General features: G+C 43.5%; 1 protein-coding gene across 1 annotated transcript in view; it reads right to left on the bottom strand.

Annotated features, from left to right (window-relative positions):
• Positions 1 to 24,550, bottom strand: part of LOC126095701 (uncharacterized) — a 230,695-nt gene that overhangs the window by 54,324 nt on the left and 151,821 nt on the right. Inside the window, exons 8-9 of the mRNA XM_049910453.1 lie at positions 21,905 to 21,983; positions 13,933 to 14,269 (exon numbers count right to left, since the gene is read on the bottom strand). Coding sequence (XP_049766410.1) covers positions 13,933 to 14,269; positions 21,905 to 21,983 — 416 coding nt within the window. The remainder of the gene's footprint in view (positions 1 to 13,932; positions 14,270 to 21,904; positions 21,984 to 24,550) is intronic.

Consider the following 24,550-nt stretch of genomic DNA (forward strand, 5'->3'; position numbering starts at 1 on the left):
GCATGGGCAGCTGTACCTGTACACGCCATCCAAGCTCTGTTTGTCTCAATGGCCAGTTGTATCAAAGCCGTTATTACGGGCAGAGGTGGTTATTCTGGGTACTGATTACTCAGGATCTATGCACCCAAACTGCGTGAAAATGTAACCACATGTCTGTTCTGTTATAATATATTTGTCCAAAGCATACCCGTATATCATCTGCATTTCTTCTTTGTGTGGCGATTTAAATGGCTAGTAGTGTAATTAACATCTACCTTCTTTTTGAAAGCAGGTTGGTTTTATTCAGAATTCCAATACACAATATTGTTCTCCATTCGTTTGTGTACAAAACCCTATTTTTTCTACAAAATCACCTTTCAATGCAACACCATTACGCCATCTTACTGGGAGAGCCTGCATGTCCGAATGGTACCAATCTACGGGTTAACATCGGAACCAGCTTCTTGCTGCTGCAACAGTTATCTCCACATCTTCCACGAGCTGGTTCCCACAGAGTTCATCCCTCATTGGACTAAACAGATGGAAGCGGAGTGAGTGTGTCCGCAAGTTGCAACGTTGCAGGAGCCAGAGCTGTGTGCGGCCGGCAGGCAAGCTGGAGATGGGACGGGTCTGTCGTCATGACGACACACATCTCGGGCGACGACTCACCGTGCTTTTGTTCACTGTCAAGTCTCTGTAGATATGCTGCAAGCGTCTATGAATATCAGCGGTGCTCTGGTTTTTCGCCAAAAGAAACTCAATAACAGATATCGGCTTGGAACACACCTCCGTTTATAACGGTACTTTGCGGGCAGACGTGTCAATTAGCATCATATTAATTAAAATCGGGGAAGAATTAAAAAGGGGACAGTAATACGAAACTTTAATAACTGCAGCCGGCCGAAATGGCCGCGCGGTTCTGGCGCTGCAGTCTGGAACCGCGAGACCGCTACGGTCGCAGGTTAGAATCCTGCCTCGGGCATGGATGTTTGTGATGTCCTTAGGTTAGTTAGGTTTAACTAGTTCTAACTTCTAGGGGACTAATGACCTCAGCAGTTGAGTCCCATAGTACTCAGATGATGATGATGATGATGTTTGGTTTGTGGGGCGCTCAACAGCGTGGTTATCAGCGCCCGTACAATTACCCAATCTTTGCTCAGTCCAATTGCGCCACTGTCCTGGATGATGATGAAATGATGAGGACAACACAAACACCCAGTCATCTCGAGGCAGGTGAAAATCCCTGACCCCGCCGGGAATCGAACCCGGGACCCCGAGCTCGGGAAGCGAGAACGCTACCGCGAGACCACGAGCGGCGGACCCATAGTACTCAGAGCCATTTGAACCATTTGAGCCATTTTTTTTTAATAACTGCACAGTATTACTAAGAAGCAATATAATGAAAAGTAATAAAAAGCGAAGTAGCAAAGACCAAGCGGGACAGAAAGATATAGAGGCGCGTTGGTTTTTTAATACATATAAAAGAACATGTAACACATTATTGAGCTATCTACCTTCAGATATCGCGATCGGGTTAGTCGATGAAAAAGTGGTAAGCGACTGAGAAATTCATCAAGGAGATTATTTAAAGACTCTTCAAGCACGTTTAAAATACATTACGTGTGGCGAAGTGATCATAGACGTTTATTGTCGGGTGGAGTGAAAATGAATCCGACAACATAATTCGAACTTTGTCTTAGCTGGGAAAGATACTCTTGGGAAATTATTATGGTGGTGGAACCCACGAAAGTTGTGCGCAACGGAAAGCTATAGTTTACGTAATTGTGCATTTTATAAAACGGTGAAAGGCGTGTGCGCGGAACATTAATAGAATCTTACCCCTGGACGGTTGCGGGGGTAACTGATACAAACAACGTGCGAGCATAAAAAATAGTTCGCTTATTAACTACCAGATATTAATTAACGTGGACCTAAATTACTAAAAAGAAGAATAGGGTCATGACCTCCAATCCCGATTCATATTTCATATTTAATTAGTGAAAAGAGAAGTGTTAATAAACAAACTACATTTCAATTTTATCCACGATTTTGGCTTCATTACGTAGTCTTGACTACATGATAAACAATATCTGTGGAAGTTGTATGCAACGTATCGTCATAATATTTAGCCAACCAATATTGTGCGACACCAAAAATGTAAATGCATGAAATTGTTCTTACAGCGGATGTATAATGTGTGAGTGCGACGAACTATATTGAGAAACTGAACATCCATTACGTACTTGCATGTTTATCTGCGAAAATGGTCCTTGTCGGTACATCAGCATAGAGTTCGAATAGAATCGCTGGAAAATTGCAAACCATTCATATTAATCGAACATCTAAATACGCATACTGCTGGTACCACCAGGATGTGTTCTTTCTCCTCACCACCGTGGCAGCAATTGAATTAAGAGTCAGCCGGGAAATACATTTAAATCAATTGACGACCATTGAGCTTGCGTCATGAATTTTCAAACGTCCACTGCCATGTATGAAAACGAGTGACACCATGAGTGTTAACGTCGATCGAGGGGTGTCGTCGTGATCGTATTGAATGACATTGATCGGTTACAGTTAACAGATGCCATTTTGAAGGCTACATACAGCGCCGTCGCCTATAAGAACTTTATGAAACTATGGGGGCCGAAGCGGAAATATTCCAAGATGTCCCACAGCAAATTACGCATTTTTTCAACAGAATCTGTCCGACAAAAATAAATCCTGAAATACTTATTGAATGCCCCTCGGATGCCCCAGTTAAGCTAACGTAATAATCCCATTCTTAGCAGAACACTGGGTGGCATAATAGTTCATAACATAAAACAGAAGATGAACAAAATGGATTACACAAAAAAATTGCGTCCAACATCTAATTCCTACTATATAGGAAAATGCAGCAGAAGACAAAGAATTGCATGTGGTCGAAGCTAAATACGTTATTAACTGTAAACGGAAAACTCTGTCAGTACTGTACGATCAGGCCAATGGCAAGAACCCAAATGTGCATGGACAATTAGACAGGCACCGTCATGAAACCTATAGATAAATGAATAGGTAGATTTCGCTATCCGGACTTATTCCAGGAATTTTGAAGACATATCCTAAATGTAGCACCATGTAATAATTAATATGGCTGCCTCTCAACCGGTAACCAAACGATTTTATGTACTCTCAAGACCGAGAGAGTTGCAAAGTGGAGTATCCTAGCATCAGTGGTTTGATCAAACGCCGGCCGAAGTGGCCGTGCGGTTCTGGCGCTGCAGTCTGGAACCGCGAGACCGCTACGGTCGCAGGTTCGAATCCTGCCTCGGGCATGGATGTGTGTGATGTCCTTAGGTTAGTTAGGTTTAACTAGTTCTAATTTCTAGGGGACTAATGACCTCAGAAGTTGAGTCCCATAGTGCTCAGAGCCATTTCAACCATTTGTTTGATCAAACATAAATTTGTAGTGGCTGTGTAACGTTCCCTGGCAGCACACACACTATTAATAAACTAAAATTTAATTGTACTATGAAGCAATTTGTATATACTGTAATTATTGTAATTATTTAACAAAAAGTATTATTTAATTTTGTGTAAAGGACATTCGTTATTATTGTAATATTTTCTGTAGTAATATTCTCGATGTATTTATGATTGTAATATTTCCATACTCATAATGTAATTGCGAAATGTTTCAATATCTGCGATAACAAAAATGTAAAATTCAGCCACAGAGGAAAATAATGTTGTAAGATTACAAAGAGAAATTAACAAGCAGCAATAGTATAAATAGGGATACATAATGTGCATTCTTTGTCGTCTTCCACGAGAGCTGAGAGAGAGAGGAACCTGTGACGTAGCATTTTATGAAAGCGTAGACTTCATCTGTCTGTATCTAGATTTAGCCGCCATTAGAGGAGAAATTACAAACTAATGTAAGTTGAATTATTGTTGTGGTCTAAATACATTATAATTTATCAAAAGTGTGTCTTACTAATGTAAATTAGCTTGCCCATATCATCTATAATATTTCTTTAAAGAATTTTCAGCATTTTTAGCAATTATCGCTGGTGTTGCTGGGCTGTGCCGCGACAGAACGATTTGCAGCGGCGGCACATTTAAAAAAAATGTTTCGCTAAGAAAAATTAACCAAACCCGTAAAACGGGAGCATATAAAAATTAGCAGTGAATTAAGAAAAAGTTTTTCTTTTACAGCGATCCTGAGACTGACGGAATTCATTACTAGTTTCACATTTGTGCATTCATAGGCGGATAGTTAACGTTGAAGTTTAACAATTTGTTGGTTCTTTCAAATAACTTAAATGTATAGTGAAGCGTGTTTTATCAATGATAATTAAACGTCGGCTTGGCAATATTTAACCATTTTCTGCTAATAGAGACAGTCTTGCGTTCCATAGCTAACGCCGGGAAAGAATTCAGTAAATATTTTTTTAAAAAATCCACTGCATTTAGAAAATGTGTGCCAAGGCCGAATTATGTAAAAGATTTAATTCTCAACTAAATATTCTTAATCAGTTAATATGAATTTATCAGCATGAGAGGGTTGACTAAGTTCACGTAATTTTAAATGTGCTTAATTCTGTCTAAATGAATTTTTATTACCACACGTAAATAAGGGGTTCTACAACAAAGTTCGTACTGAAAGAAAGAAGGAAAAATAACAAAAACAGTTTAAAGTAACATTTTCAAAATCATTTCATTTTATATATTTTTTTATTTCATTAAAGCTGTTAGAATAATAATGTTTTAAGAACCTTCGTGACCTGCTACCCATACAGGAAAAGTTCCCAGCGATTAACTAAAGAAGGCAGCATTCGTGCGTTCCCCTGGAGGATGGGAACCTTCAGGGGTTAAAAGGCTGTAACAGAATTACGAAACAATAGTGAAATACTGTAAGATCACAAAGACGTAGAAACTTATATTCACATGTTTTTCTACGTTATTTATTACAGAGGCTAATATTTCCTCAATACAGAGGTGGATCACACTGGAACATAGTGCTTCCCCTCACGTTAACCATAGATTTTGCAGAGTGAGTTAGCTTGCACTCCTCACTTATACAAATAGCATTAATTTAGGTACAACCACAACGAAGTGGTATCTGCGGAGAGGCCAGACCATCTTGTCGTTCTTGAAGAGGGACCTGGTCAGTAGTTCGAGGAGAAACAGTCTGGACAATTGACTGTTCGTATCATGTAACATTTAACCGACACGATTCTTCTGTGTTAGTACTGACAACAGCTGAAAGTGAGGGAAAAGTGCAGGGGCTATTTTTTCCTGTGATACGCAGCTCTACTGTATGGCATGAAGACGAGACCTCTTCTTCGCTATTTGAATCTTCGGCTGGTGACGAGGAAGATGATGTCACGAGGAGAATGAAAATAGGTGCTGTACGGATCAGAGGGTGGAATGTTTACCTCGTCAGTAACTTTAAATTCAAAGTAGTCCCTCAGGGAATGAACTTAGGGAACTGGACGCATGAATCCTGCACTGATGCTCTAGGTAAGGTCCTAGGGTAAGTGGTTTCTCATTGCCTTCCTCCGACCAGTTACGAAGTGTCGAGTTTTAACTGTGTATCGTGGATGGCTGTGATGAGGGCTTGTACCGTGTATTACTGGATCTCTGTTGTTATGGATGAAACTGAAGGAGAGGGTGCAACATGGTGCTAGTATAGACTCTGGAATAGCACCAAGGTGGTCGCAGATCTTAACCCGCCCATCCAATGTACGTATCACCGTTAACAGTGTCACGTGCCGTCGCTTCTTGCGACAACGGGAAGAAATTTGGAATATAATCCAGGATACTGGCGCAAAGATTGAACTTCACGCCACCGAATCTCCTCCCGTGTTAGCCAAATACTGGCAGTGAAAATTGCATCCACTGTTAGGATTCTAACCGGCGTACCAGTGTTGGAGCGTGCGTTGGTGACCTCTCATACGCAGGCAGGTGGTAGATATGTTAGAGCTCATAGTGGAAATCAGTGATGTGCGGCTGGTAGGAGGGACAGGATTTCTGGTTTGGGGAGTACGAGTTATAAACAAAACATGAAATAAGGGTAAGAGAGGAATAGCTATAAATAACAAACTTGGAATATGAATGAGCTGCTATGAACAACAGTAGTGAACATATTGTCGTAGGCAAGGCAGACGCCAAGCACACAGCCTGAATAATACAAGTTCATATGCCAATTACAACCGCAGGTGGTTAAAAGAATAATCAAATGTGTGATGAGATAAAATAAATTATTCATATACTGGAAAAGAAAATTTAATTGTGATGATAGATTGGAATGCAAAGGAAGGAAAACGAAGAGGAACAAAAGTTGTGGGAGAACATCAACTGGGTGAAAGGAATGATAGAGAAAGCCCTAGACGTTTTTACACAGAGCACAATTAAATTATTGGTAAGACTTGGTTTATACAATGTGTTGAAACCAGTTAGTCAATGGGCTATGGATTTATACTTGCATCTTTATAACCTAAAAATTCAGTGCGTAATAACATTATTTTTGTTTTGTTTTCTAGTATTCCCAGAGTGAATCACTGCACTGTGTGTTTCTCGTAAATATGTACAATCTGCAAACTGTCAGTTACCTTTGAAAATATAACTTTTTGTTTAGCTAGATACTTTTGCTGATGTTGTGTGAGTATAATTTTATTGTAGAACATTAATACTACGTGTTACAGTTTTTAATATTTCCATGTTGCTCCAAGTACTGAAGGAACATTTCATTTAAATATATACGGGAGTGTGTGTTCTTTCGCTTTATATGTGTATGCGTGTCTCTGTTTCTCCTTTCACTTTAAGGAACTTTTTCATTACAGATGCTGCGCGGGATTGGCCGAGCGGTCAGGCGCTGCAGTCATGGACTGTGTGGCTGGTCCCGGCGGAGGTTCGAGTCCTCACTCGGGCATGGGTGTGTGTGTTCGTCCTTAGGATAATTTAGGTTAAGTAGTGTGTAAGCTTAGGGACTGATGACGTTAGCAGTTAAGGCCCATAAGATTTCACACACATTTGAACATTTGTGAACACATTACAGATATTACTAACGCATTGGCACTCTGATGAGTAGTAACTGTGGGCTGATGAAATAAAGTCAAACAAGTTTCCACAACGTGATTCATCACCTAGATGCATGCAGCAACCGTATCCTCTTTAAATTGATTAATCATATTTCTTTGTTGAGAATAACAGATATGTGTGAGATAAACTCAGTGATATACAACTTTTGTAGCTGTTAAAGGTCAATGTGCAAGTTGGAACTGTAGGTGACTCTAACAGGCACATACTCTTCCCGATTACATGTTAGAGGATCTATGTACAAATAGTTTATTCAGAACACTATTTCTGATTAGGTACACGATGTCCCAGTGCAGTCAAAAGTTTTATGCAACACTTGGCTTCAGCACACTGAAGTCAGATTTTTCAAGATGGATTAGACGATATTTTTCATGGCAGAGGGACAGAAATGGGAGGACTGTTCCATGGACCTCAACTCTTAGGATTAATTACTGTGTGGAAAACTAAAATAATTGGTTGATCTGCATCAACATTCATACTCCGCAAGCCAGCCAACGGTGTGTGGCGCAGGGCACTTTACGTGCCACTGTCATTACCTCCCTTTTCTGTTCCAGTCGCGTATGGTTCGCAGGAAGAACGACTGTCTGAAAGCCTCCGTGCGCGCTCGAATCTCTCTAATTTTACATTCGTGATCTCCTCGGGAGGTATAAGTAGGGGGAAGCAATATATTCGATACCTCATCCAGAAACGCACCCTCTCGAAACCTGGCGAGCAAGCTACACCGCAATGCAGAACGCCTCTCTTGCAGAGTCTGCCACTTGAGTTTGCTAAACATCTCCGTAACGCTATCACGGTTACCAGATAACCCTGTGACGAAACGCGCCGCTGTTCTTTGGATCTTCTCTATCTCTTCCGTCAACCCGATCTGGTACGGATCCCACACTGATGCGCAATACTCAAGTATAGGTCGAACGAGTGTTTTGTAAGCCACCTCCTTTGTTGATGGACTACATTTTCTAAGGACTCTCCCAATGAATCTCAACATTTTATATGATCATTCCACTTCAAATCGTTCCGCACGCATACTCCCAGATATTTTACAGAAGTAACTGCTACCAGTGTTTGTTCCACCATCATGTAATCATATAATAAAGGATCCTTCTTTCTATGTATTCGCAATACATTACATTTGTCTATGTTAAGGGTTAGTTGCCACTCCCAGCACCAAGTGCCTATCCGCTGCAGATCTTCCTGCATTTCGCTACAATTTTCTAATGCTGCAACTTCTCTGTATACTACAGCATCATCCGCGAAAAGTCGCATGGAACTTCCGACACTATCTACTAGGTCATTTATATATATTGTGAAAAGTAATGGTCCCATAACACTCCCCTGTGGCACGCCAGAAATTACTTTAACGTATGTAGAGGTCTCTCCATTGATGACAACATTCTGTGTTCTGTTTGCTAAAAATTCTTCAACCCAGCCACACAGCTGATCTGATATTCCGTAGGCCCTTACTTTGTTTATTAGGCGACAGTGCGGAACTGTATCGAACGCCTTCCGGAAGTCAAGGTAAATAGCATCTACTTGGGAGCCTGTATATAATATTTTCTGGGTCTCATGAACAAATAAAGCGAGTTGGGTCTCACACGATCGCTGTTTCCGGAATCCATGTTGATTCCTACAGAGTAGATTCTGGGTTTCCAAAAACGACATGATACTGGAGCAAAAGATATGATGCAGAAGATATGTCTGTAATGCGAAGCCTACGAAACTACTCCCTGTATTGCTTTGTCCCTAAGGCACACAATGAATAGAGGTCTGTACACGTAAGTACTGGCAGCTGGTGGTACGGTATACAGTCACTTACTTACTTAAATGGGAAAATTTTAAGAAAATTGAAGATTTTCCTGGAAACCCTGCTGAATAAATGTAGAGAGTGTATTCGAAGGAACCTGCGGCGCAGTTGTACTGCCCTCACTGTACGAAGTACGTAGAGCTCATGAGGATCATATGAAGGAGGTACAGGCACATCCAGAAGTATTCTTACAATTAGAAGCATTATCGTATCCTGCTGCCTCATTTCTTAAGACAATATACTAATCGTTTTCTTTAAATGAGTACTTTTAAGATACCTTTTGTTATTACACTAATCTGTCTCGTATATATTTGTTGAATTACAAAATACCTCCACTGGCCTTCAGAGTAATCACCAGCAGCTGCAAGAAACTTCGAACATCGGTTGCAAAGCTGTTGGAAAGTGTCAGCACATGCTTCTTGTGGAATCGCTCTAACCACCATGGTGAAGCGTTGTTGAATACCCAACGTCTGCGTACGTTCGCGAACAACAGTGCTTGCACGGTCTTTGCTTATTTGTAACTCTTATGTTCTCATTCTCAGAGAAAGCCGCCGTTGATTCGTCGCACTCGTGTCGTAGCAAAACGGAGATCAAAATTGAGCAACGCGTTAACATGAATTTTTGCTTAAATTTATGGGAAAAGAAGACGGAACTTCATGGAATGTTAGTGGAAGTGTATGGCGTTGAAGCAGTAAGCAAAAATTGAGTGTCTGGGCGGTTTAAACGCTTTAGATACGGATAGGGCTGTGCCGAGAATAAGCTACGTTGAGGTAAACAAGCACAATCCCAGACAACCTCGAACGAGTACGACGGACGCTCGCGGCTGACAGTTAAAGATAAGCAAAGACACTGTAAGTGCTATTCTTGACGTACATAGAAAGGTGCTGCGCTTAGCCAATAAATCGTGATACCGCGCTTATAGCGATTTCACAACAATCATTTGAAGACAGTTGTCAACAGTTAAGGAAAATATATATTATCTCGAAAGTAAAACCTCATCTGGTTTTGATGGAGTCTGCAATAGATCACTAAAGGTTTCTTTTCACATGACAAACCCCTGTTTTATCTGAAATATGTAAGGCATCACTAACTCGAAGCTGTTTTCCAGAGAGACTAAAACATGCCGTCGTCAAACTCCTATTGAAGAACGGAGATAGGAGACATGCCAATATAGGAGACATGCCAACAACTGTCGTCTACTTTGATTGCTGACATAATTTTCCAAAATTTTTTAGAACGGTGTCTCACTTGAGCAAGAAGACTATCCTCAGCAAATCGCAGTTTAGATTCCAGAAGCGTTACTATACTGAGAATGCCATTTACATATTCACTAAGCAAATTATACATGCATTCAGCAATAAAATAGCACCGGTTGGTATTTCTGCGACTTGTCTATACATTTGACTACACGAATCACAGCATTCTCCTAGATAAATTTATCTTTTATGGGATTGATATTATATCTTACCAAAAGTTAATGTAGTATCTAACCAATGGAATGCAGAAAATTATGCTTAGCAATTGATCCACTGGGGCTGTTATTTCGACAGTGATGAAATTATATATATATGGGGTTCCCCAAGGCTCAATCATAGGCCCACTATTGTTATATGTGTAAACTATCTTCCATCTAATATACAACAAGCATAGCTATTAGTTTTTACAGAGGACACTAGTATTTCAATCAATCCAAGCATACTTACAGAAAAAGAAGAAATGGTAAACAACGTTCTTGTATGATTGACTGGTTTTCTGTGAAAGATATCATTCTCAATTTTATGAAAGACATAACATATTCAATTTTGGACAACTTAATGTTACCACATCAATGATAAGTGTAATACATGATAAAGAAATAATAAATAGGGTGGAAAATTCAAAAATTTTAGATGTCTGTATTGATGAGAATTTAAACCGGAAAAAAAATATTTTCGAAATTCCGAAACAGCTTCGTTCAACCACATTTGCACTTAGAATCATTGCAAATCTGGGGAGAGACAAATCAGTAAATAGATGTATTTTCCATACTTTCATTCAATATTGTCGTATGGAATAATGTTCTGGGGTAACTCATATTTAAGAAAGTCTTCATTGTACAGAAACGTGCTGTAACAATAATACGTCGTGTTCACCCATGATCATTTTGTAAACACCTGTTTAAAGAGTTGCTCATTTTGACTACTACTTCGCAGTATATTTGTTCGCTGATGAAGTTTGTTGTAAATAATCCAGTGTAGTACAAAAGGAACGATTATGTACATAATTACAATACCTGGAGAAGAAATAAGATCCATTACTCCACGTTAAGGAGATCTTTAGCACAAAAAGGTTGCACGATGTTGCAACTAAAATTTTTGCTCACTTAGCCAGTGATACAAAATGGCTCAAAGACAGCACAGTAAAATCTGAAAAGAAACTGAGAATGTTTCTCCTGACAACTGTTTCCATTATTTATATTGCTGTAATGTGTAAAAGGTGATACGTAGAAATTGGTATCTCTCAACTTTGTTGAATAAAAAACACGAAAATACCACGTAAATGTCCAACAATATTAGGAGAAGGATAGAGTGCTATTCGCAGCAAAAATGATCCGTTGAGTTGCAGCAGGTGCCACGAGAAGATTGTTACACATTCCAGCTTTCGGCCAAAGCCTCCTTTACCAAAGAAAACACACAGTCACGCCGTGCACATGCGACCGCTACCACCGGCAGCTCCGATCGAAATGCGACACACATGCGTGCGACTCAAATCGACCAGCGATGTGCATGTTAGATGACTCATTCCATATCACCACGATTTATAGTGCAAAATATGAAACTAACTGAACTTTACGACAGATGTCAGAAGCTTGTTGTAACTGATTACAAAGTTATTAAGACTTTCGTGGAGACTTGTTGACCAACTCTCTGTTGATTACTGTCTCGGGCGTTTCGGACGACGAATGTTTGATGATTTTTCTGGCGTTTTACCAGCAGGGTTGGCTGGTAATGCCATAGCTTCACCATACACCAGCAGTGAAGGGTGAAGCTTTGAGAATGATAGCCACTCGTACTGGTGAAACGTCAGACAAATTGTAAACAAAGGCCTGGCAAAGAACCAGAGACAGAAACTAACAGGTAATGGTAATTACTCTTAACGCTCCTTAAGCTATTTTGTTTGTAACTCTAGTTTCCTTTATTTTCTGAGGCAATTCACGGAAATTTTCAGACGCGAAGCGAAATGTAATGTGAGGAGGGCCATGCGAGAGGCGTTCAATGAATTCGAAAGTAAAGTTCTATGTACTGACTTGGAGGAAAGTCCTAAGAAATTTTGGTCTTATGTCAAAGGGGTAGGTGGATCAAAACAAAATGTCCAAACACTCTGTGACCAAAATGGTACTGAAACAGAGGATGACAGACTAAAGGCCGAAGTACTAAATGTCTTTTTCCAGAGTTGTTTAACAGAGGAAGACTGCAGTGTAATTCCTTCTCTAGGTTGCCACACACATGACAAAATGGTAGATATCGAAATAGACGGCAGAGGGACAGAGAAACAATTAAAATCGCTCAAAAGAGGAAAGGCCCCTGGACCTGATGGGATACCAGTTCGATTTTACACAGAGTACGCGAAGGAACTTGCCCCCCTTCTTGCAACGGTGCACCGTAGGTCTCTAGACGAGCGTAGCGTTCCAAAGGATTGGAAAAGGGCACAGGTCATCCCCGTTTTCAAGAAGGGACGTCGAACAAATGTGCAGAACTATAGATCCATGTCTCTAACGTCGATCAGTTGTGTAATTTTGGAACACGTATTATGTTCGAGTATAATGACATCTCTGGAAACTAGAAATCTACTCTGTAGGAATCAGCATGGGTTTCGAAAAAGACGATCGTGTGAAACCCAGCTCGCGCTATTCGTCCACGAGACTCAGAGGGCCCCACAGTCGTTTAATGAACAAAGTAAGAGCATATGGACTATCAGACCAATTGTGTGATTGGATTGAAGAGTTCCTAGATAACAGAAAGCAGCATGTCATTCTCAATGAAGAGAAGTCTTCCGAAGTAAGAGTGATTTCAGGTGTGCCGCAGAGGAATGTCGTAGGACCGTTGCTATTAACATTATACATAAATGACCTTGTGGAAGACATCGGAAGTTCACTGAGGCTTTTTGCAGATGATGCTGTGGTATATCGAGAGGTCGTAACAATGGAAAATTGTACTGAAATTCAGGAGGATCTGTAACGAATTGACGCATGGTGCAGGGAATGGCAATTGAATCTCAATGGATACAAGTGTAATGTGCTGCGAATACATAGAAAGAAAGATCTCGTATCATTTAGCTACAATATATCAGGTCAGCAACTGGAAGCAGTTAATTCCGTAAATTATCTGGGAGAACGCATTAGGAGTGATTTAAAATGGAATGACCATATAAAGTTGATCGTCGGTAAAGCAGATGCGAGACTGAGATTCATTGGAAGAATCCTAAGGAAATGCAATCCGAAAACGAAGGAAGTAGGTTACAGTACGCTTGTTCGCCCACTGCTTGAATACTGTTCAGCAGTATGGGATCCGTACCAGGTAGGGTTGATAGAAGAGATAGAGAAGATCTAACGGAGAGCAGCGCGCTTCGTTACAGGATCATTTAGTAATCGCGAAAGCGTTACGGAGATGATAGATAAACTCTAGTGGAAGACTCTGTTGGACAGACGCTCAGTAGCTCGGTACGGGCTTTTGTTGAAGTTTCGAGAACATACCTTCACCGAGGAATCAAGCAGTATATTGCTCCCTCCTACGTATATCTCGCGAAGAGACCATGAGGATAAAATCAGAGAGATTAGAGACCACACAGAGGTATATAGACAATCTTTCTTTCGACGAGACTGGAATAGAAGGGAGAATCGATAGAGGAACTCAAGGTACCCTCCGCCACACACCTTCAGGTGGCTTGCGGAGTATGGATGTAGATGTAGATTGATGTTGATGTATTAAATGAAGGAGCGGGAGAAACGGTCTGCGTCTTTACATAGTGGCTGCAGCTTTCCTGGGGGAGTAAGGGTGAGAGTCTCTTACACACTACGTGAAACTTGCCTGAGGGAGTAGTGGCTGGAGTCGTGCTTCACTCTCCAGACGAGGTCGGGGTCTCGCAGCATGAGGCACGGCCTGCCCACCATGTAGAAGCCCCCGTACGGCTGCCCTTCCAGCTGGCGGTACACCTCGTCCATGACGCCGCAGAGGTGCGTGGTGCCCAGCAGCAGGTCCTTGGCGTGGCCCAGGAAGAGCCGGGAGGTGGCCTGCGCCACGCCCATCCGGCGCCAGTAGCCGCGGACCACGTGCGCGTCGGCCACCAGCAGCGAGAGGGCCAGGGCCAGCAGCGCGGCCGTCCCCCAGCTGACGTCACACAGTGGCCAGCACGCGGCCGGCATGCCTGTCTCCGGCGGGACCGCCGAAACACTTGCCGACCGCTTCCTAGCTACTGCTCACCAGCCTCGCCACGAAGTACGCGCGACGCATCGCATCAGAAGGAATGCTGTGCCTGCAACTTTAGTAGCATTTACAAGAACTTAGTGACAATGAACCAGTGGGTATCTCTCCCTGCGTTTGGCAGCATTTCTTCTCAAATACTGAACCACTTCACACCAGTTGTCACGTATTCCTCCAGACTGAGCAAGAGATCCGATGATTTATATTCACTGTTCTAGCCGCTACAAGACGAGTGACGACAGCTAATTAATCGACGGGCACCACGCTTTGAGCGGCGCGATCCGCTCCTCTTCACACAGTACCTGTTCGAGAGTAGGCGCTGTCGGATGCAGGAGGGGCAGATGTGATCCGACAGCCTGGTCCTCGTGCGACGGCTCACTGCCAGTGACTTCGCGCAGCGCCCGCCGACAGATGGAGAGACGCCACGACGCCGTCACGTGACCTGTGTTACGTCAGAGCTTATCTGCTCGTATCGGGCGGCAGAGCACTCTGCCACCGGCCGCTATCTCCAGTGCGGCCCACCTTACTCGAGCGATATCTCTCGGCTTCGTATGGCACTATTTGGCGTATCTTCTCGTGCTATATGAGGAATAATAAACTGAAGTGCCAAAGAAACTGGTATGCGTATTCAAATACAGAGATATGTAAACAGGCAGAATACGGTGTTGTGGTCGACAACACGTATACAAGGTGTTACAAAAAGCCGGCCAGTGTGGCCGTGCGGTTCTAAGCGCTTCAGTTTGGAACCGCGTGACCGCTACGGTCGCAGGTTCGAATCCTGCCTCGGGCATGGATGTGTGTGATGTCCTTAGGTTAGTTAGGTTTAAGTAGTTCTAAGTTATAGGGGACTGATGACCTCAGAAGTTAAGTCCCATAGTGCTCATAGCCATTTGAACCATTTGTTACAAAAAGGTACGGCCAAACTTTCAGGAAACATTCCTCACACACAAAGAAAGAAAATATGTTATGTGGGCATGTGTCCGGAAACGCTTATTCCATGTTATAGCTCATTTTATTACTTCTCTTCAAATCACATTAATCATGGAATGGAAACACACAGCAACAGAACGAACCAGCGTGACTTCAAACACTTTGTTACACGAAATGTTGAAAATGTCCTCCGTTAGCGAGGATACATCCATCCACCCTCTGTCGCACGGAATCCCTGATGCGCTCATGCAGCCCTGGAGAATGGCGTATTGTATTACAGCCGTCCACAATACGAGCACGAAGAGTCTCTACATTTGGTACCGGGGTTGCGTATACAAGAGCTTTCAAATGCCCCCATAAATGAAAGTCGGGAGGGCTGAGGTCAGGAGAGCGTGGAGGCCATGGAATTGGTCCACCTCTACCAATCCATCGGTCACCGAATCTGTTATTGAGAAGCGTACGAACACTTCGACTGAAATGTGCAGGAGCTCCATTGTGCATGAACAACGTGTTGTGTCGTACTTGTAAAGGCACATGTTCCAGCAGCACAGGTAGAGTATCGCGTATGAAATCATGATAACGTGCTCCATTGAGCGTAGGTGGAAGAACATGGGGCCCAATCAAGACAAGCTCTAACATGGAAATTAAGCGTTTCTGGACACATGTCCACATAACATCTTTTCTTTATTTGTGCGTGAGGAATGTTTCTTGAAAGTTTGGACGTACCTTTTTGTAACACCCTGTATAAGGCAACAAGTGTCTGTTCCTCTCGTTCGACTTCGACCCAATCTATCTCCAGATGAGCGCTTATTAATGGTTAACCTTAACCAGACGTACGCAAACGTCGCAGTACCCTCATCCGGCGACACCTCACTTCAGTGAATACTAACCCCTATGCAGAGATGGGAGCAGACCTTTTGTGTTGGCCATCATGCCGGTGTGGGCGTGGAGGGGCTTCACCTCTGTTTTTTTTAAAGAAACAAAAAAAAAAAGAAAAAAAAGAAAAAAAAGGCGCAGTTGTTAAACCGCTTCCTGCTGCTGCAATGACAGGTTATCAAGATTTAAGTAAGTTTCAACGTGGTGTTACAGGCAGCGTACGAGCGGTAGGGTATAGTACCTCCAAGGTAGCGATGAAGTAGTGATATTCCCGCACGACCATTTCACGAGTGTACCGTGGATGTCAGGAATCCGGTAAAACATCAAATCTCCGACATCGCTGCGGCAGGAAGAAGATCCTGCAAGAACGGGGCCAACGACGACAGAAGATAATCGTTCAACGTGACAGGGGTGCAACCGTTCCGGAAACTGCTGCAGATTCCAATGCTGGGCCATCAACAAGTGTCAGGGTGGAAATCATTCAACGAAACATCATCGATATAAGCTTTCGGAGCCGAAAGCGCACTTGTGTACCCTTGATGACTATGCGACACAAAGCTTTACGAATGGTGTGGACCAGTCAACTCCGAGATTCGACTGTTGACGACTGGAAACACGTTGGCAGATCGGACGAGTCTCGTTTCAAATTGTATCGAGCGGATGGGCGTGTACGGGTATGGAGATAGCTTCATGAATCTATGGACCTGCATGTTAGCAGGGGACTGTTGAAGCTGATGGAGGCTCTGTAAAGCTGTGGGACATGTGCAGTTGGAGTGATATATATCCTCTGAGACGTCTAGACACGAATCTGACAGGTGACACGTACATAAGCATCCTGTCTGATCACCTGCATCCATTCATACCCCTTCTGCATTCCGACGGACTTGGGCAATTCCAGCAGGACAATGCAACACCTGGCGGCCGGCCGCGCTGGTCTCGCGGTTCTAGGCGCGCAGTCCGGAACCGCGCGACTACTACGGTCGCAGGTTCGAATCCTGCCTCGGGCATGGATGTGTGTCATGTCCTTAGGTTAGTTAGGTTTAAAGTAGTTCTATGTTCTAGGGGACTGATGACCACAGCTGTTAAGTCCCATAGTGCTCAGAGCCATTTGAACCATTTGAACCAATGCAACACCCCACATGTCTAGAGTTTTTACGGAGTGGGTCCAGGAACACTCTTCTGAGTTTAAACACTTCCGCTGGCCACCATACTCCCCAGACATGCACATTAATGAGCATATTTGGGAAGCCTTGCAACGTGCTGTTGAGAAGAGATCTCCACCTCCTTACGGATTTATGGACAGCGCTGCAGGATCTCTAGTGTCAATTCCTCCATCACTACTTAGGACATTAGTCGAGTCAATGCCAAGTCGCGCTGCGGCACTTATGTATGCTCGCGGTAGCCCTACACGATATTAGGCAGTTGTACCATTTACTTTGGCTATTCAGTGTAGGAAAGTTGGCAGCCCTGATTTTCTTACATACCTTTGGTATGATATAAAATAAGACTTGTCAGATATGTCTGTAATTTTCGAAATATTTCTAGACTTTGGGAAACAATACCAATTGGCCTAAGAGCACTACAGGATTAAGATTGGAACACTACAATTGAGCCGGCCAGTGTGGCCAAGCGGTTAAAGGCGCTACAGTCTGGAACCGCGTGACCGCTACGATCGCAGGTTCGATTCCTGCCTCCGGCATGGATGTGTGTGATGTCCTTAGGTTAATTAGGTTTAATTAGTTCTAAGTTCTAGGGGACTGATGACCTTAGAAGTTAAGTCCCATAGTGCTCAGAGCCATTTGAACCATTTGAACTACAATTGATAATATTACGAAACATATGAAAGAGTCACTGTTTTTGGACTGTAGAATGTCTATTAACCCCCTAGTGATCTGTGGTCGAGTTACTTTTTGTGATTTTTGTTTGAATTTAATACCTTTCGTAGCAACAAAAAGAAACATTGACGTTCAAACTCAAAAAGTAAATTGTATCTTGCTAGTGTTAATATCCACACATCCCAAAAAAAGTTTTCCATCACCCCAGTTCCCATAACTCCTGAAGATCGACGTTAGCTGTGGTTATTATATCACAGACACAGTTCCTTCGACTGTTTAGAGATCTCACTAATCCGCTCAAAGATGTAAAAAACCATGCATGAGCAGCGCCTATTAGACGGAGGGGTCCGACAACCGATCATTTCCAGCCATTCCACCACGGAGGAGGTACACGGCACGTTTTATCTGTAGTTTAACCATGCCCAGACGGTGAATACCGCTGTTCGATCGCGTCCGCATTGATACTCTGCAGCAAGGGCTCTTAACAAGCGAAGTATCGACGTGTCTCGGAGTAAACGAAAGCGATGTTGTTCGTACATGGAGGAGATACAAAGAGACAGGAACTGTCGATGATATGCCTCGCTCAGGCCACCCAAGGGCTACTATTGCGGTGGATGATCGCTACCTACGGATTATGGCTCGGAGGAACCCTGACAGCAACGCCACCATGTTGACTAATGCTTTTCGTGCAGATACGAGCCGTCGTATTGCGACTCAAACTGTGCGCAGTCGGCTGCATGATGTGCAACTTCACTCCAGATGTCCATGGCGATGTCAATCTTTGCAACCACGACACCATGCAGCGCGGGACAGATTGGTCCAACAACATGCCGAATGGCGTCATGTTCTCTTCACCGATGAGTGTCGCATATGCCTTCAACCAGACAATTCGAGGCCACTCTGTCAGGCTGAACGCCTTAGACGCACTATCCAGCGAGTGCAGCAAGGTGGAGGTACCCTGTTGCTTTGGGGTGACATTATGTGGGGCCGACGTACGCTGGTGGTCATGGAAGGCGCCGTAACGGCTGTACGATACGTGAATGCCATCCTCGGACCGACAGTGCAGCATACTGGCGAGGTATTCGTCTTCATGGACGACAATTCGCGCCTCCATCGTGCATATCTTCTGAAAGACGTCCTCCAGCATAACGACATCACCTGACTAGAGAAGCCAGCATGTTCTCCAGACATAAACCCTATCGAACATGCCTGAGATAGATTGAAAAGGTCTGTTTATGAACGACGTGTCCCATCACCCACTCTGAGGGATCTACGCCGAATCGCCGCTGAGGAGTGGGACAATCTGGACCAACAGCGCCTTGTTGAACTTGTGGATAGTACGCCACGACCAACACAGGCATGCATCAATGCAAGAGGACGTGCTACTGGGAATTAGAAGTACAGGTGTGTACAGCAATCAGGACCACCACCTCTGAAGATCTCGCTTTACGGTGATAGAACATTCGATGTGTGGTTCTCTTGAGCAATAAATAATGTTTATGTTGATCTCTATTCCAATTCTCTGTACAGGCTGCGCAACTCTCGGGACCGAGGTGATGCAAAACTCTTCTTTTGATGTGTGTATTTCTTTCCCTTTATAGCTCTTATTACCTTTCTGTTTTACAGATCATAAAGTGCTGATTGTACTTCCGTCTTGGTACAAATATCAGAATCTTAAATTTTATTTTTAACGGAGGAGGTTTATTCACAGAGGTTTTAAGGTACATGGCCACTGTGAATGAGTGCCCGAGAACCCGACCTACGAACAAATTCGTCCTACAACAAAGAAAACTGTTGCCACCGCTACTTTTAGTCTAGCAGTCAAATATGTGAACAAAAATCTTCCACTTCAGGCATTGGCGATTAACTATCGCTTTATGCCCAGAACGTGTTACAGTATATGTTGGACACTCGCTATTGTTTTCCTTTAAGCGTGTAGTACCACTGAACGAAGTACAAATTAATATTTGGTTTTGCCAAATAAATAACCTGCAATTCGAATAAACGGTCTTGCCACGTTAAGGCAAACAACGCTGTATCAAAAATCTCAAATTCCGGATTTCGGTACTACTGTCTGGTACCACAATATCCCGCAGTTAAGTTGTACCCACCAGCTCAATATAGTTCAACACCAATTCCACAGCCATCAGCGAATATTTCTTAACTACACTCCTGGAAATGGAAAAAAGAACACATTTACACCGGTGTGTCAGACCCACCATACTTGCTCCGGACACTGCGAGAGGGCTGTACAAGCAATGATCACACGCACGGCACAGCGGACACACCAGGAACCGCGGTGTTGGCCGTCGAATGGCGCTAGCTGCGCAGCATTTGTGCACCGCCGCCGTCAGTGTCAGCCAGTTTGCCGTGGCATACGGAGCTCCATCGCAGTCTTTAACACTGGTAGCATGCCGCGACAGCGTGGACGTGAACCGTATGTGCAGTTGACGGACTTTGAGCGAGGGCGTATAGTGGGCATGCGAGAGGCCGGGTGGACGTACCGCCGAATTGCTCAACACGTGGGGCGTGAGGTCTCCACAGTACATCGATGTTGTCGCCAGTGGTCGGCGGAAGGTGCACGTGCCCGTCGACCTGGGACCGGACCGCAGCGACGCACGGATGCACGCCAAAACCGTAGGATCCTACGCAGTGCCGTAGGGGACCGCACCGCCACTTCCCAGCAAATTAGGGACACTGTTGCTCCTGGGGTATCGGCGAGGACCATTCGCAACCGTCTCCATGAAGCTGGGCTATGGTCCCGCACACCGTTAGGCCGTCTTCCGCTCACGTCCCAACATCGTGCAGCCCGCCTCCAGTGTCGCGACAGGCGTGAACGGAGGGACGAATGGAGACGTGTCGTCTTCAGCGATGAGAGTCGCTTCTGCCTTGGTGCCAATGATGGTCGTATGCGTGTTTGGCGCCGTGCAGGTGAGCGCCACAATCACGACTGCATACGACCGAGGCACACAGGGCCAACACCCGGCATCATGGTGTGGGGAGCGATCTCCTACACTGGCCGTACACCACTGGTGATCGTCGAGGGGACACTGAACAGTGCACGGTACATCCAAACCGTCATCGAACCCATCGTTCTACCATTCCTAGACCGGCAAGGGAACGTGCTGTTCCAACGGGACAATGCACGTCCGCATGTATCCCGTGCCACCCAACGTGCTCTAGAAGGTGTAAGGCAACTACCCTGGCCAGCAAGATCTCCGGATCTGTCCCCCATTGAGCATGTTTGGGACTGGATGAAGCGTCGTCTCACGCGGTCTGCACGTCCAGCACGAACGCTGGTCCAACTGAGGCGCCAGGTGGAAATGGCATGGCAAGCCATTCCACAGGACTACATCCAGCATCTCTACGATCGTCTCCATGGGAGAATAGCAGCCTGCATTGCTGCGAAAGGTGGATATACACTGTATTAGTGCCGACATTGTGCATGCTCTGTTGCCTGTGTCTATGTGCCTGTGGTTCTGTCAGTGTGATCATGTGATGTATCTGACCCCAGGAATGTGTCAATAAAGTTTCCCCTTCCTGGGACAATGAATTCACGGTGTTCTTATTTCAATTTCCAGGAGTGTATTTAAACTTAAGAATTAGTTATGCAGACCTCGAATTCCCTTAAACCCCGAATCGTAGGGGAAAAATATCTGAAATAAGCGTAGGAAGCCGTACGAATCTCTTGATTAGTCTAAACCATCTTTTGAAGCACAATATTCAGAGGTACCCCAACACCCGCTCTGACTTAAACGATCCCGTAACGTCAAACCTGCTGTGCCAAATCGACACACCCTTGCAGGCTGACATCCTTCTTACGCTCTGACAGAGACCATACTACCTATTAGCAACATTTTAAAATTTTCGTGAACTATCAACGCTACTACTAGTTATAATTTTAATCTTGTTTTTGATCATTGGGTGTCGTTATTTACTCAGCGGACACCTGTGACATGGTGGATTCTCTTTCTCACTCGTGTGGCTTGGCTTCTTTTCTTTCAATTCTCTTTCTATCTACAACATGTATGCACAACAATTTATAAAGCATAACCACAAGTACAAAACAAATCAGGGACATGTCCGAATGAACAGACATCACTCATGATGATTGCAGGTGATGTCGGAATTTCTCTTGTGGCACGTAGAAGGGATAGGGGATAAGCGTGTTAGAATCAGAATTTAAAAGAGCCTTGGATGACTTAAAGATCAAATAAGGCTGAAGGGATAGGTAACACTCCATCACAATGTCTAAAATAATTGAGGAAGATGGAAACAAAACGACTGTTCACTTTGATGTGTAGAATATATGAGACTGGCGATACACCATCTGACTTCCGGAAAAATATCATCCACACAATTCCAAAGATTGCAAGAGCTGACAAGTGCGAGAATTATAGCACAACCAGCTTAACGTATCATGCATCCGAATTGGTAACAAGAATAATACACATAAGAATGTAAAAGAACATTATGGATGTGTTATATGACGATCAATTTGGCTTATGAAAGAATAAAGACATCAGAGGACAATTCTGACGTTTCAATTTATAACGGAAGCGAGACTACACTGAAGTCAAGACACGTTCGTAGGATGTAAATTGGAGCAAGATGTGCAAAATTCTGAGGAAAGTATGGGTAAGCTGTAGGGCGTGACGGGTAATATACAATATGTATAAATTCCAAGAGGGAACAATAAGAGTATGCTCCTATTAAAAAGGATGTAAGAGAAGGATGTAGTCTTTCACCCTACTGTTCAGTCAGTACATCGAAGCAATGACGGAAATAAATGGAAGGTTCAAGAGTGCAATTACCATTCAAGGTGAAAGGATATCAATGATGAGATTCACAGATGACATTGCTATCCTCCGTGAAAGTGCAGAAGAATGTATAGTCTAATGAGTACCGAATATGGAGAGTAAATCGAAGAAAGGCGAAAGTAATGAAAGGTAGCAGAAATGAGAACAACGAGATACTTAACATCACGAAGTAGCTGAAGTTAGCCCGCATCTCGTGGTCGTGTGGTAGCGTTCTCGCTTCCCACGCCCGGGTTCCCGGGTTCCATTCCCGGCGGGGTCATGGATTTTCTCTGCCTCGTGATGGCTGGGTGTTGTGTGCTGTCCTTAGGTTAGTTAGGTTTAAGTAGTTCTAGGGGACTGATGACCATAGATGTTAAGTCCCATAGTGCTCAGAGCCATTTGAACCATTTTTTTTTTTTTAGCTGAAGGAATTCTGCTACTTAGGCAGTAAAATAACCCATGACGAATGAAGCAAGGAGGACATAAAACGCAGATTAGCAGTGGCAAATAGGCTCCCTGGGCAAGTGAAGTCTACTAGTATCAAACATACGGCTTCATTTGAGAAAGAAATTTCTTACAATGTAAGTTTGGAGCACAGCCTTGTATGGTAGCGAAACATGGATTATATGAAACCCGGAACAGAAAAGAATCGGAGCATTTGAGATTTGGTGCTACAGAAGAATGTTGAAAATTAGGTGGAATGATAGCGTAAGCAATTAGGAGATTCCCCAAAGAATAGGCCAGGAAAGGAATATATGGAAAACATTGATAAGAAGAAAAGACTGGATGGTGCGACGTCTGTTAAGACGTCACGGATTATGTTCCATGGTATCAGAGGGAGCTGTAGACTGTAGTGGAAAAGAATGTAGAGGAAGACGGAGAAATAATTGTGAGAATGTAGGTTGTAAATGCTACTCTGGATGTGAAATGAAGTTGGCACGGGAGATGATTTCATGACGAGCTGCATCAGACCAGACAAAGGATTAAATAAATAAAATAAAAACTGAAATCTGTGGAAACCAGGTGGAACATTCTACAAGGCTTTTATCTTTCCATTTCCCATCTCTCTAATTCCTCTTCTTTCCCCATGGTATCAGAGGGAGCTGTGGACTGTAGTGGAAAGGAATGTAGAGGAAGACAGAGAAATAATTGAGAATGTAGGTTGTAAATGCTACTCTGGATGTGGAATGAAGTTGGCAGATGATTTCATGACGAGCCGCATCAGACCAGACAAAGGATTAAATAAATAAAATAAAAACTGAAATCTGTGGAAACCAGGTGGGACATTCTACAAGGCTTTCATCTTTCCATTTCCCACCTCTCTAATTCCTCTTCTTTCCCCAAACTGTCGTGAAATGCTGCAGCTGCTCTCCTCTTTATACTAATATACTGATTCATACGATATTGACACTTCGAGAAATGTATTGTGGCGTAAAACATATCCTTCCAGATGAAATAATTAAATGATACTTGCTTATTATTTCGAATACCAAACATTAATCGGCCAGCTGTACATCATAACAGTAAACTTCCTCAACAGCTAGTCACCTCAGTAAATTCCCTCCCATGTCTTCCCTCTCTCCATTAAATGTTTCGTTTCATTTAGTCCGATATCGTAAGGGATACTGGTGTGAATCAATAGTGATATTGCAAATATGTGCGGGAAACCTGCTCTGAGATTCTCTTTATGTCCGTCTTTTCAGAGATGGTTGTGGAACCTCAGTTGTTCAGTACAGATTGTCAAATCAAACACCTTTCAGTCGTCTAAATTTGCAGACTGTTATG

The sequence above is a fragment of the Schistocerca cancellata genome, chromosome 8, assembly GCF_023864275.1.
Source record: "Schistocerca cancellata isolate TAMUIC-IGC-003103 chromosome 8, iqSchCanc2.1, whole genome shotgun sequence".
Classification (NCBI taxonomy): Eukaryota; Metazoa; Arthropoda; class Insecta; order Orthoptera; family Acrididae; genus Schistocerca; species Schistocerca cancellata.